We start from the raw sequence: 14,090 nt of genomic DNA on the forward strand, positions 1-14,090 counted from the left end.
CAATAACTCTAAATTACTCTAAATTGTAACCCACCCAAAATTTATAATCATCAAACTTCATTCCTCTTCAATGTGACATGAATTGCAACCTCTTTTGATAATTTTGACAACATTTTCTTCACATCTTCATTGAAGTATATTGTATGAATGATGTCTCTTGGTTCATATCAATTATCATGTGTTACCAACGAGCATTTTCCTTCATATAATAATATTTTTATCATAATTTTTCATGCGTATATCGAAGTTGTACATTATGTCAATTGTTATTTGCATGTCAATCATATCATATATCATTCATGTTGCACATATGTCATATCATAAACTTATCATGTCTTCAAACATATCAATTCATATTATGCACATATCATAACCCGAACATGCTTTCAAACATATTATATCTTAACGTATCATATCATAAACATATCAATTTATCACATACAACATAATATTCACATATCATATCATACACATATCATTTCATAACAGTTTGCATATACGAGTATATGACACGAAGCCAAAGGCACGCGTCATTATTCAACATACAATTATAACCAAACCGACGGTAGGTCCACTTACAAATGATATCAGAGCCAAACACTAGACAATGTGCCAGCGAGAACGCTGGCCCCCAAGAGGGTGGATTGTGAATTCCCCACATCAGCTGGAGAGTGAAAAGAAACATTATTTATAGTTATTTGGAAACCTCTCATGAACAGACGTGTTTTAAAACCGTAAAGTTGACGGCGATACATAACGAGTCAAAGCAGACATATCAATTATAGATAACATCCTTAAACATTTATTTGATATTACAACCCACATAAGCACCATATATCTATAGTTTATAAAGCATCATACACATGTTCGATTCTAGCTCATATGTATGTCGATCATAGATAACATCCTTAGACGTTTATTGATATTACAACTATATTAAGCAACATCTAACTCAAGAGAAAATGGTCACTCCAAGGAACTAAAGCTTTTATGGGAGTTTCAGCTGAGCAAGTTGGCTAATATCAAAAGGGTGAGTGTCATTGGGAAATTGAGCATTAAAGGACCTGTTAGCCAATGCCATGAATGCAATCTCAGTTGGATGAACTCCATCCCAAAATACGGTTTCACTTCTATTGCCACATACTTTTCCATAAGGATCACACTGCGCTCCTGTAAGCTTCACTTGACAGCAAGGGGTAAAAGAAACTGGTGGACCTGCAAGTTTGTATTTTTAGTGGCTAATATTTATAGGCGAAACAAAGAAACATATAAATGAAACTAACGAGGTAACAACTCAACCCTAGAATTCCGATCAAGATTCGAAATTCTAAGCATGTGTTGTTATAAATGGTATAGAACGATATCTCTCCTAATAAGATGTGAGAGTCCCACATTGGTTGGGGAAGAGAAGAAAATATCCTTTATTAGAGTGTGGAAACCTTTCCTTAGCAAACGCGTTTCAAAAAAACTCGAGGAAGCTCGAAAGGGAAACCCCAAAGAAGATAATATCTGCTAGCGGTGGGCTTGGGCTCTTACTAAAATGTGGTTTGGGGACGAACAAAGGCGGAAGCTGGTGGACATGTGACACCCGATTAAATGAGGGATACATAAATGAACCGAGACCATGTCCGAATGAGAGTGATCCTGATGATAGGATGACTCAGAAATATTTAAAGGAAATGAAACTCATTACTTATATCAACAAAGTGCACCTTCCTTATGAGTGGCTCAACCATAACAACTTCATAGTTAAGCATACTTTATTTAGAGCAATTTTGTGACCTCATGTAAGTGTGGATCATTTAAGCATGCTAGAAGGACTCGTGTTGGTCTGTGGGAATAGATTTTACTCTTAAGAAATGAGTAGTTAATGTGACCATGTCGTAGGGGAATGACGGGGACATCAAGTGCCGAATCTAGATTTCGACTTCTGGGTATGGGTCCTTACAAGTGAAATGATCATGAACCGAAGCCTAAAAATGCGGTTTCAAAAACTCTTCGTTCTTGGAATTTGATTATGAATTTCAATATTTTTGTTTTAATGAAAACCCGTAATAAAGAAATGGTAAGGAAACAAGCACGATTACCAATATCAGAAAACGAAAAACGAAATCTATTATCAACTCGACATTGATATACCGTAAATTTGTAAGATATGGTTCCTTGAATTGAATACCTTGTGAGGAAATTTGGTATGTGTCAATGAATGTATACTTGGCATCAGTGAAATTAGCATTGAGGTCTTGAACAAGAGACCTAAGGCCAACGTTGAACAGTTGAATAGCATCGTTGATTCTGTCCACACATGGAGATCCTTGGGTATCATAGGTAGCCGTTGCATAGGGAGTACACCCCAAAATCCCCACTCCAAAAACAGCAACCTTTTTAGCTCCTCGAGTATATAGGGTCTACAATATTCTCTTCACAAAATCAGTAAAATTTTGAATAATCATGAAATGCATGGAAACATATTCATCTAACCATACAAACCTTAATTTTCAACAACAAAAAAAAATGTTATCTAACCGTCTCCGCTGACACACTATTCGGTCTCCACCCCTCTTCGGGGTTCAACATCCTTGCTGGCACACCATCCAGTGTCTGACTCTTATACCATTTTTAACCACTCAAGTTCATTGCTAGAAAATATTGACCTCTTCGGGTTTTCCCTTTCGAACTTCCCTTAATTTAAAAGGGAAAGTCCAAAAAGGACAATATCTGCTAACGGTGAGTCTGGCCGTTAGAAATGATATCAGAGTCAGACACCAGGTGATGGGCCAGTGAAGTGGTTGTTCCCCGAAGGGGGTAGACACGAGGCGGTGTATTAGTAAAGGCATTGGGCCTTGAAAGGGGGTAGATTGGTGGGGGTCCCACATCGATTGGAGAAAGAAACGAGTGCCAGCGAAGACGCTAGGCCTTGAAGAGGGTGGATTGTGAGATCCCACATCAGTTGAGGAGGAGAACGAAACACCCTTTATAAGGGTGTGGAAACCCAAACACATTTTAAAGCCTTGAGGAAAAACCCGGAACAATATATGCTGGTGGGTGTAGGCCGTTAAAGGAGAGGTTTCCACACCTTTATAAAAATGTTTAGTTCCCCTATCCAACGGACGTGGGATCTCACACATACTATGTCACAAGCTTAGTTTTCAACTACATAAAATGTTATCAAATGGCTAAAGTAATGAGCAGACATTATTTTTGTAAGATCCCACGTCAATTCGGGAGAAGAATAAAATATTTTTTTTATAAGGGTATGGAAATTAGCAAATACGATTCAAAACGTTGAAGGGAAGCCTGAAAGGGAAAGCCAAAGAAGACAATATCTGGTAGCTATGAGCTTGGGCTGTTACAGTTTTAGCTGCATTATTCTAAATACAGTACGTTTAGATCAACTTACTAAATGACTTTGAAGGCAAAAAATGTCGATAACAATTAAAACCCACTTCTAAAATGATCGAGAACGCTTTAAAGACGATAAGATTTATAGAATAATGGATGAGAGATTGATAATTAGGTCTAACCTTCACTTGTGAAGAGAGTTGTTTGAGCAAGGCCAATGCATACTCTCGAGGAGAAAATTGGAGGCTAGTTGTATAAGGAAGTGAAGAAAAGTAATTATTAAGGTAATCATTGGAACCCATCTCAACCACATATAAACATCTTTCGAGATATGTTCTTGTTGCACTTTCATTTCTCCCCAGTAACCTATCAATTTTTGAAATTGTATACTCGTGATTCCTCAATTGTTCGTCCAAGCTTATCACCCTTCCCTACAAACATGAAACGAGATAACTCATCGAATTTGTATTAGTACGGTTCATATCGATTACATAATATTCTTGTTTCGAGTTTCGAGTTTTTGTTTCTTATGTTTTCAATTTTTGAATGATAAAAATATTTTAAAAATTACGTATGTTTGTTTGATAATGCTCTCGTTTCATAATAATCATGTTTGTCAGATAATGTTTTTATTTTGGGTTTTTGTTTATTATATTTAAGTAGACGTGTTTTGAAAACGTGACACTGACTGTGATACTAACGAGTAAAAGTGGACAATATCTACTAGTGATGGGTTTGGACTATTATAAATTATATCAGACTCAGACACTGGACAATGTGTCAATGAAGACGCTGGTCTCTAAGAGGTAGATTGTGAGATCACACGTCGAGAGGTGAACAAAGCATTACTTATGAGGGTGTTGAAACCACTTCCTAGAAAACGTGTCTTAAAATCGTGAGGTTAATAGCTATGTATCCAGCCAAAACAGACAATATCTTCTAGTGGTACCCATAGTTTAAGGGTATATATATATATAATGACCATGTTTTTATTCTTTTTATTTTTAAAAGGTTAAATTAATAAAAAGTAGGTTTGAGTTTTATTTTATCTTAAAAATATTCTAACAATTAAAAAAAAATTATAATACCTTTAAAAAAATTTAAAAATATCTTTAGCTTTCATAAAAATGTTTTAAAATATCAAAACCCTTAATTTTTATAAAGGCCCGTGTTAATACTAATTTTAAAATTTCGCATATGTATTAGCAGAAATAATATTTTTCAATTTTTTAAAAAGTTGAAGGGTATAATGGAATTTTTTAAAGTTCAAAATTTAAAAGGTATTTTTGAAACAAAATCTTAACGTTACCATTCAAAACTAAGGGTGTACGTACTTTTTAAACTTTTTTGAAAGCTTGCGAGTATTTTTGAAAGTTTAGAGGTATTAAATACCATTGCTTGTCCAGTTTCCCTACGAATTCCTGCGCCTCCCGATGCGTAATTTACACCTTGTAGACTCTCGGATCCTTGTGTATTCTTAGTCCTTGCAAAGGGTGGAATAAAACTTGCGAACCCCAAATTTTCAGCTGGAAAATTATTTTTAGTGGGTTATGTTAGTATGTTTTTGTGAAACCCGAGTAAAAAGAATGTATATGAATGAACTGAGACTGCATCCAAATAAAGAGCTCGTTTAAAAAAGGTTTAAAAGAATTGAAAGTCACTATCTATACCGACAAAATGTACTTTTCTTTTCAATAGCTCAATCATATAAACTCTACGGTTAAACGTGTTTAATTTAGAGCAATTTTGTAATAGCCTAAATCCACCGCTAGCAAATATTGTCATCTGTAGACTTTTCCTTTTGGGCTTCCCCTCAAGCCTTTAAAACGCGTCTACTAGGAAGAGGTTTCCACACCCTTATAAAGGATGTTTCGTTCTCCCCCCAAACCGATGTGGAACATCACAATCTACCCCTCTTCAGGACCCAGCGTCCTCGCTGGCACTCGTTCCATTCTCCAATTGATGTGGGACTCCCACCAAATCCACCCCCCTTTGAGGCCCAGCGTTCTTACTGACATACCGCTTTGTGTTTACCCCCTTCGGGGAACAGCCTCCTCGCTAGCACATCGCCCCGTGTCTGGCTTTGATACCATTTGTGATGACCCAAGTCCACCGCTAGCAGATATTGTCTTCTTTGGACTTTCCCTTTCGGGCTTCCCCTCCGGGGTTTAAAATGCATCTACTAGGGAGAGGTTTCCACACCCTTATAAAAGATGATTCGTTCTCCTCCCCAACCGATATAGGACATCACAAATTTTATGTTGGGTGACCTCTTAGAATTTTCTTGGGATGCATGTGAGCGAGGAAAAAACATGCTGGAAGAACTCGTATTGGTCTATGAGTATAGTCTTCACTCTTATGAAGCGAGGAGTAGGCAACTTGACCATATCGCAGAGGATGTGGAGAACGTTAGAGCTATCAAATGTCGAATCCTGATCCAAATCCTGGACGAGGGTCGTTATAGTTTTGTTCGTTCTTACTCACACATGTTTTTTAAGAAAATTTCTAAAAGGTCACTCAACCTAAAATTGTTCCAAGCTAAACACGGTTTTATTTTGATGTTTCTATTATTTAGTACTGAAAAAGAATGGGCACCTCATTAGTATAAGTAAAAACTATCCATTATTTTTTATGCTTTTCTTAACCATAACTTCATATCTTTGAGATCACTCTCATTTGAATATGATCTCAGCTCATTTATGTACGGTTCTTTACACCAACATTACATATTTTTATAAAGTTATGTTAAAAAGGATGATTATATTATACGATGTTAAAAGGCCAGTAGTTCGAATTTTTAAAACGCGTCTACTAGGGAAAGGTTTCCACACCCTTACAAGGGGTGATTCGTTCTCCTCCCCCAACCAATGTGGGATATTACAATTCACCTCCATTCAGAGCCCAGCGTTCTCGCTGGCACTCGTTCCTTTTTTCAATCAATGTGGGACCTCCACCAATTCCACCCCTTTCGGGGCCCAGTGTCCTTACTGACACATCGCTTCATGACTAGCGGTTTCCACACCCTTATAAGGGGTGTTTCGTTCTCCTCCCAAACCAATGTGGGATATCAAAATCCACCTCCATTCAGGTTCCAACGTCCTCGCTGGCACTCTTCCTTTTTCCAATCCATGTGAGACCCCTACCAAATCCATCCCCCTCCGGGGCCAGCATCCTTATTGGCACACCGCCTCATGTCTACCCCCTTTGAGGAACAGCCTCCTCACTGGCACATAGTCTAGTGTTTGGCTCTAATACCATTTGTAACGGCCTAGGCTCACCGCTAACAGACATTGTACTTTTTGGGCTTTTTATTTCAGGCTTCCCCTTAGAGATTTAAAACTAGTCTACTAGGGAAAGGTTTCCACACCCTTACAAAGGGTGGTTCGTTCTCCTCCCCAACCAATGTGGGATATCACATATATAATTCGTATAATTTAGCTTAAAACATTCAAAGCTTGTAAAAACTAAACAAAAAAAGATTATGAAATGGGACGTAAAGTTTTCAAGTACAAGGGTAGAACAACAAACCAATGAAATCAGCAAGGTTTCGACCATTGCTAAATCTTCCCGTAGGACCTTGTGGAAAGTCGATGCCATAAGGCTTATAATTTGCTTTTGCGAGAGTTACAAGATTATTGTTGTTTCCATTATCGGACAACGAGTCGCCAAAGATGAAGAAACAAGGAACTTGAGGCTCTCCAAGAACCAAATATTGAGTTTGCAAGTTTAAGAGAACGTAAACCACAAAGAAAGACTTGAATTGGAAGAACTTCATGTTTAGAAAAAAATGGATGTATAAATGAAAGGAGAGAAAGTATAGGTTTTATAGAACATAATGTGAATCGATGTTAAACTTATTTATTGTGAATTAGCTAGGGTTTGGCTTCATTCTAATTTTGTTATGTTAGTCAAATGTTGCCCCGTCTTTTCTTTTAATGAACTAAATCGTGGGCTCATTAGGGTGTAAATACCTTTGCTTGATCCCACGTCGATTGGAGAGGAGAATTGCTTGATCCCACGTAGATATTATGTTTGATGTACTTGATGGCTTTATGATGAGTAAGATGTTTGCATGACGTTTTGCTTAATATGATGACGTTTTCCATATTAAGCATGTTATTTGATGATGAGTGTCATATTGCATCATGTCGCTAGATCGACCTAGGACACAACCCTAAAAGCATGAAAATGATATTAATTTAAATATCCACGAGCATGTTTTACTTAATGTAACAAACAGATGAGACTAGAGGATTGTGTCAGACACTATGATGGGATTTAGAGTGGCCTCATGCATGTTGTATGTTCATAAGCATAGAGCTACTTTCCCTAGGGATGATGAGTGCGGACGTGCACAGTATGATGATAGGGGTTTTCATGAGGCACATGACACTAGGGTTTCGCTTACCTCCGAACGTCGCTACAGATTAGTGACCATAGAGAGTCCAAGGGATGTGTGAGCCTACCTAGGGATTGGCACTCGTACATGTGGGTCGTGTGTAGGGAAGTACTACACATCCATAGTTATCCAAGACTGGAGGCCACCCCTAGATGAGATAGAGATAGGTTCCAAGAGCATGGTTGCATGTGTTTGCATTTGCATGTGGGGTCACTTACCGAGTATTCTTCTAAATACTCACGTTGTGTGTCACATCATTTTTCAAATAAAGGCAAGACGCACATATACGGATGACGGCGACATATATAGTTGGGTTGAATTGGAATCGTAAGTGTACAAATAAGCCCTCGACCCAACCCACGTTTAAAATGTTAACCAAAATTTACTACCCTAAATTTAGTACGTCCAAGGTCTTACCTATGGCCCTCTCCTAATTAATTTTGAAATTGATGGCTTTTCTTGCTTAACCGTTCAAAAGTAAATAAGTTGTACTCTCATGGACTCATAAATTTAATGTAATTCATTAATTTTTCTTTAATATAATGTTTTTGTCACGAAAATTTTAAATATTTAACCTCACTTAGATTACATATTTTTTATATTGACTTTAGTATCGGGTAGAATTAATTAATTTAGTATCCATATAATTAGAGATGTTCGTTTAATTCACGGGGTCAGGGCTTCAAGGGGACCCGGTTTAAATGGAGCAAGGCATCCCGTTTAAACACAAAATGATAGAGGAAACGGGAAGAGATTTCTTAACGTTAGTTACACGACGCTAGAGACCGTTCGCCCTATTTTCTGTCACGTCCTGCTTATATATAAATATAAAATGTCGATTATATATGTTTTGTGTATTGAAGACTATGTTATAATATTAAATTTTGATTTTTTTTTTTTAATTATGTTGATTGTAACTGTCCAAGCCCACTGGTAGCAGATATTGTCCTCTCTGGGCTTTCCCTTTCAGGCGGGTTTCCCATCAAGAACGCATCTGCTAGAGAGAGATTTTCACTCGCTTACAAAGGGTTTCGTTCTCCTCTCCAATAGATGTGGGACATCACATTGATAGAATATTATATTATATTTTACTTATAAAATATTATTATATTTATTATTTTACGTTTTTAATAAAAAAATATCTTGAAAAAAAGAAAATTATTCATTAAAAATTACTTTAAATTGAATAATTTTTTACACACATATATATAGGGTCCCTGCCCCTTGTAACAAGGTCAACCCGTACGTGCTTTTTCCTTTCATTTAGCGAGATAGCTTACTAGCTCTTTCGGCTCATAGCAGCAGTATGAAAATCGGAATCCTCATCCTGAGTCAAGTTTGCATTGCCATACGAATAGACATCAGCCAAACCAAGAACTCCTATCTTTTCTTTAATGAAAGCAGATCTAACCGTTTCGATAAAACTAACCTCTTTTAAAGAAGTAGTCGCTCTGCCTTGATCACCGTGGACATACGCAGCTCCCGCTTTACCTTCACCTACCGTGAAAGGGAAAGTTCCCTCACGATAGGCCCTCCCAGCTCCCGAATATTTTTCTATCAATCGATCGAGGTACAAAATAGTACAACAAACCAACAACACAAGAATGAACTCATAGGATGGGCGGTCAGGGAAGCAATTTCATTTGTATATATATATATATATCCTCTTCGTGGGAAATCCAATCTTCACAAATTTTATACTAAGAATTCTCTTCAAATTTCTATAAAAATAAATGAGGACTTTGTTAAGATGAGTGTGAGGTCCACATCGGTTGAAGAGGAGAACAAAGTATATTTTATAAAGACGTAGAATACTCTCCCAAACAAATGGGTTTTAAATCTGTGAAGCTAACGACGGTATGTAACAAGTCAAAACAGACAATATCTGCTGTTACAAAACTATTGATATGAAGCATATTTTTTATTATGTTTGATGTTACAAAACTATAATAAATCATTATGTTTGATGTTAATTTGTCCGTATTTACTTTTCGTAGTAAAATCGAACATTTTAATCGAGCTTATAACTTTTAACTAATTGAATTATATTATGTTTGATTTCGTGTTTGAATATCTATCGTAATTAAAAATGTTTATTGACAAATTAAAATAAAAAGTCAAACAAAAATAGTAATTTTTTTTTTTTCAGTAATCGATAAAGAAATTAAATGAAAGTTTTCCAAACAAAGTAATATATTCTTGAGAATTAGTTGGGTTTAGAGATGTCTGTAGAGCAAGAACAGATGAATCTTTTTCATTTCCATCTTTGCTCCCTACTTCATTCTCTTTCCATATGGAAATCTTCATTTATTTATGTGAGAATCGAGATAAGAATTTTTCGAGGATCAAGTTCCCACGAGAATTTTTTTCATTTTTTATTTTTATTAAAAAAAATTGATTCTTTTCTAAGAAACTTTTTGTAATGTTCCGGGAGGAGAACAAAACACCCGGGTGTGGAAATCTTCCCTGAGCAGAGAAGACGTGTTTTAAAGCCTTGAGGGGAAGCCCGAAAGGGAAAACCCAAAAATAATAATATTTGTTAGCGGTGGATCTGAGCTGTTACAAATGGTATTAGAGCTTGATACCGGACTATGTGCCAGCGAGGAGGCTGTTTCCCAAAGGGGTAGACACGAGACAGTGTGCCAATAAGACGCTGGGCCCCAAAGGGGTAGACACGAGACAGCATGCTAACAAGGACGCTGGGCCCAGAAAGATGGTGGATTGTGATGTCTCACATTGGTTCGGGAGGAGAACAGAACACCCTTTATAAGAGTTCAGATCAATATTTGCATCAATCTCTACTGGCAGTGGCTTTCGAGATAGAATTCACCATAAAAGTCAAATAGCAATCAATATCTTCAACCACATTTCCATTCATAAACATATTCACAATATATTTGTAAACACCCTTTATAAGGGTTTAGATCAATATTTGCATCGATATCTATTGGCGGTGGCTCTCGAGATAGAATTCACAATAAAAGTCAAATAGCAATCAATATCTTCAACCACATTTCCATTCATAAACATATTCACAATATATTTGTAACCGTCCAAGCTCACTGCTGGCAATATTGTTCTCTTTGAGCTTTTGCTTTCGAGTTTCTCATCAAGGTTTTTAAAACATGTCTTGTTAGGAAAAGGTTTTCATACCCTTATAAGGAGTGCTTCTTTCCCCTCTCGAGCCAATATGGGACCTCACAACCCACCCCTTTAGAGATCCAACGAGGAGGCTGAGCCCCGAAAGGGTTGGATTAGGGATCCCACATCGATTGGAGAAGAGAATTAGTGCCAGCGAGGACGCTGGACCTTGAAAGAAGGTGGATTGTGAGATCACACATCAATTAGGGAGGAGAACAAACCAATTTTTTATAAGGGTGTGAAAACCTGTCCCTAACAGACGCGTTTTAAAAACCTTGACGGAAAACCCAAAAAGGACAATATTTAGTTGTGGTGAGCTTCAACTATTACAATACTAATATAATTTCATTAACCCAAAAGATATAATTTTATGCTCAGTTCTTTCTATATGTTACATCTTTACATACGATTGAACTAATACTACATATGATTGAACTAATACTACATGAACTCGCAAACCACGTTCAAAACTAGTTAAAGCCGAAATCGAGTGTCTACCCTACCAAGCTTACGCCAATATCAGTTTTACCAATGTCAAATTGGTCTAAATAGAGTTGAAGGCGTGCGAGGGAGACTTAGAGACATCCACGGGGCAGACATCTCTAAGTCTATTAAGTCCCTAATCTTTTCATTTTGTAGACGTCTCTCGAGTTTAATCCAGACAAGCATCGTCATGTCGTTCTAAATCTTTCATAAACGTTTCAAAACTATCTTTGAAGTTGAATCATCGTTAAAACATTAAATAAATAAATAAAAAAACATGTTAAGATGTCGTTCATTGTTTCATGTCATCACCAAATTAATTTTCTATTCAATATTTTAAAGAATTTCTATGTTATTTTTTAAATGTGATACTAATGGTTCGGTTCGGTGACATTATCTTTTAAACTTTTTGAAAGAATTTAAAGAGCCGTTTGGTTCAAAATTTTATTGGAAATAAGATATCTGATAATAGAATACATGACAGTTATTTGAATTTATCATCAGAATTGTACGTAAATAAATAATATTTATATTCCACTCTTACAATTAATTTTAAAAAATTTACACCATTAATTTTTGCTAATTATTTTATTTTATTAAAATAATTTCAATAAATTAAATTTTCATTCATTTATAAATATATTAATAAGGATAAGAAAATAAAATCATTATTGAAAAAAATTCAAATATACCAACTTGAAATTGAAGTAAAAAAAAAAAAATAAATAAATTGAAGAATAATTATTAAAAAAAACAACCTTTTGAATAAAGAGATTTATCTTTTTTTCTGGCAAAATGTCATTTTAAGAATATTAATTAAACTTTTTACAAATTCAAAAATATTTTTGAAAAAAAGTAATTATATTCCTTAAATAGATAATAACGACTTCCTAACCGTAAAAATATTTTTTATTTTTAAATTAAATTTAAAATTTCGAAAATATATTTTTTAAAATAAAAGTTAATTAGTATTTTAAAAAATAAATAAGATGGGATACAGCAAAAGTTGTGTGGAACCAACCACACCAGATTACGCTAAAAAAAAATTCAAAAAAGGCGCCTCTGAAAAGCGTCGAGGTGGCGACATGCAGAGAGAGAGGTAGAAGCCAAATCGTTTCAATCGGCAAGTCTTCCAAAAGGATTCTCTCTATAAAATTCCCAATTTTCCAACGAAATTGGGGGATTAATTTAACTTTTTTTTCCTTTTTTTTAATTTTTTAATTTTTATAGTTTTATGATGAAATCTAGCGGTTTGATTTTCATCACGATCGCGTTGGTTTTCGTTCTAAATCGAGTGTTAGCAGCTTCTTCTTCATCTGAATCGCCGTCCTCCGACGAAGCTTATGTTACGCTTTTGTATGGCGATGAGTTTCTTTTGGGGGTTCGAGTTCTTGGTAAATCGATTCGCGATACTGGGTCTAACAGGGACATGGTGGCCTTGGTTTCTGATGGCGTTTCTGAGTATGCTACGAAGCTATTAGAGGTCAGGGAATAGTTTTCTCTATGTTTCCTAGAAAATTTGAGCTATTAGAACAGCTTATTTGATGGATACTTTCTGCTTATTTCTGTCTTGCTTTAAGTTAGATTTGTTGGCTATTTTCGAATTTCATCCTATATGTTGATTTAGTCTGAATGTGTGTGGATGTTTATGAAATTAGAGTAATTAGTAATCTTTCAATTGGAGATATCCCACGTTGGTGGGGGAGGACAACGAAACACCCTTAGCAAGGACGCTGGGATGTTTATGAAATTAGAGTAATTAGTAATCTTTCAATTGGAGATATCCCACGTTGGTGGGGGAGGACAACGAAACACCCTTAGCAAGGACGCTGGGATGTTTATGAAATTAGAGTAATTAGTAATCTTTCAATTGGAGATATCCCACGTTGGTGGGGGAGGACAACGAAACACCCTTAGCAAGGACGCTGGGATGTTTATGAAATTAGAGTAATTAGTAATCTTTCAATTGGAGATATCCCACGTTGGTGGGGGAGGACAACGAAACACCCTTAGCAAGGACGCTGGGATGTTTATGAAATTAGAGTAATTAGTAATCTTTCAATTGGAGATATCCCACGTTGGTGGGGGAGGACAACGAAACACCCTTAGCAAGGACGCTGGGATGTTTATGAAATTAGAGTAATTAGTAATCTTTCAATTGGAGATATCCCACGTTGGTGGGGGAGGACAACGAAACACCCTTAGCAAGGACGCTGGGATGTTTATGAAATTAGAGTAATTAGTAATCTTTCAATTGGAGATATCCCACGTTGGTGGGGGAGGACAACGAAACACCCTTAGCAAGGACGCTGGGCCTTGAAGGGGGTGGATTGTGATATCCCACATTGGTTAGGAAGGAGAATGAAACACCCTTTGTAAGGGTGTGGAAACCTCTCCCTAGCAGACGAGTTTTAAAGCCTTGAGGGGAAGCCTGAAAGGGAAAGCCCAAAGAGGACAATATTTGCTAGCGGTGGGCCTGAGCCGTTACAAATGGTATTAGGGCTAGACACCGGACGATGTGCCAGCAAGGAGGCTGTTCCCCAAAGGGGGTAGACACGTGATGGTGTGCGAGTAAGGACGCTGGGCCCCTAAGGGGATGGATTTGGTGGGGATCCCACATCAATTGGAGAATGGAACAAGTGCAGCAAGGACGTTGGGCCCTGAAGAGGGGTGGATTGTGATATCCCACATTGGTTGGGGAGGAGAACGGAACACCCTTATCAAG

General features: G+C 36.7%; 1 protein-coding gene across 1 annotated transcript; it reads right to left on the reverse strand.

Annotated features, from left to right (window-relative positions):
• Positions 1-759: 759 nt before the first annotated feature.
• On the reverse strand, positions 760-7,117 carry LOC111444450 (GDSL esterase/lipase At1g29670-like). The gene is made up of 5 exons (XM_023082546.1): positions 6,871-7,117; positions 4,735-4,868; positions 3,525-3,773; positions 2,177-2,408; positions 760-1,215 (listed from the first exon to the last, which is right to left on the reverse strand). Exons 1-5 carry the CDS (start codon positions 7,115-7,117, stop codon positions 989-991), a joined length of 1,089 nt encoding a protein of 362 aa, XP_022938314.1. The 3' UTR covers positions 760-988.
• Positions 7,118-14,090: the final 6,973 nt, after the last annotated feature.

The sequence above is a fragment of the Cucurbita moschata genome, unplaced genomic scaffold (assembly GCF_002738365.1).
Source record: "Cucurbita moschata cultivar Rifu unplaced genomic scaffold, Cmos_1.0 Cmo_Scf00006, whole genome shotgun sequence".
NCBI lineage: Eukaryota > Viridiplantae > Streptophyta > Magnoliopsida > Cucurbitales > Cucurbitaceae > Cucurbita > Cucurbita moschata.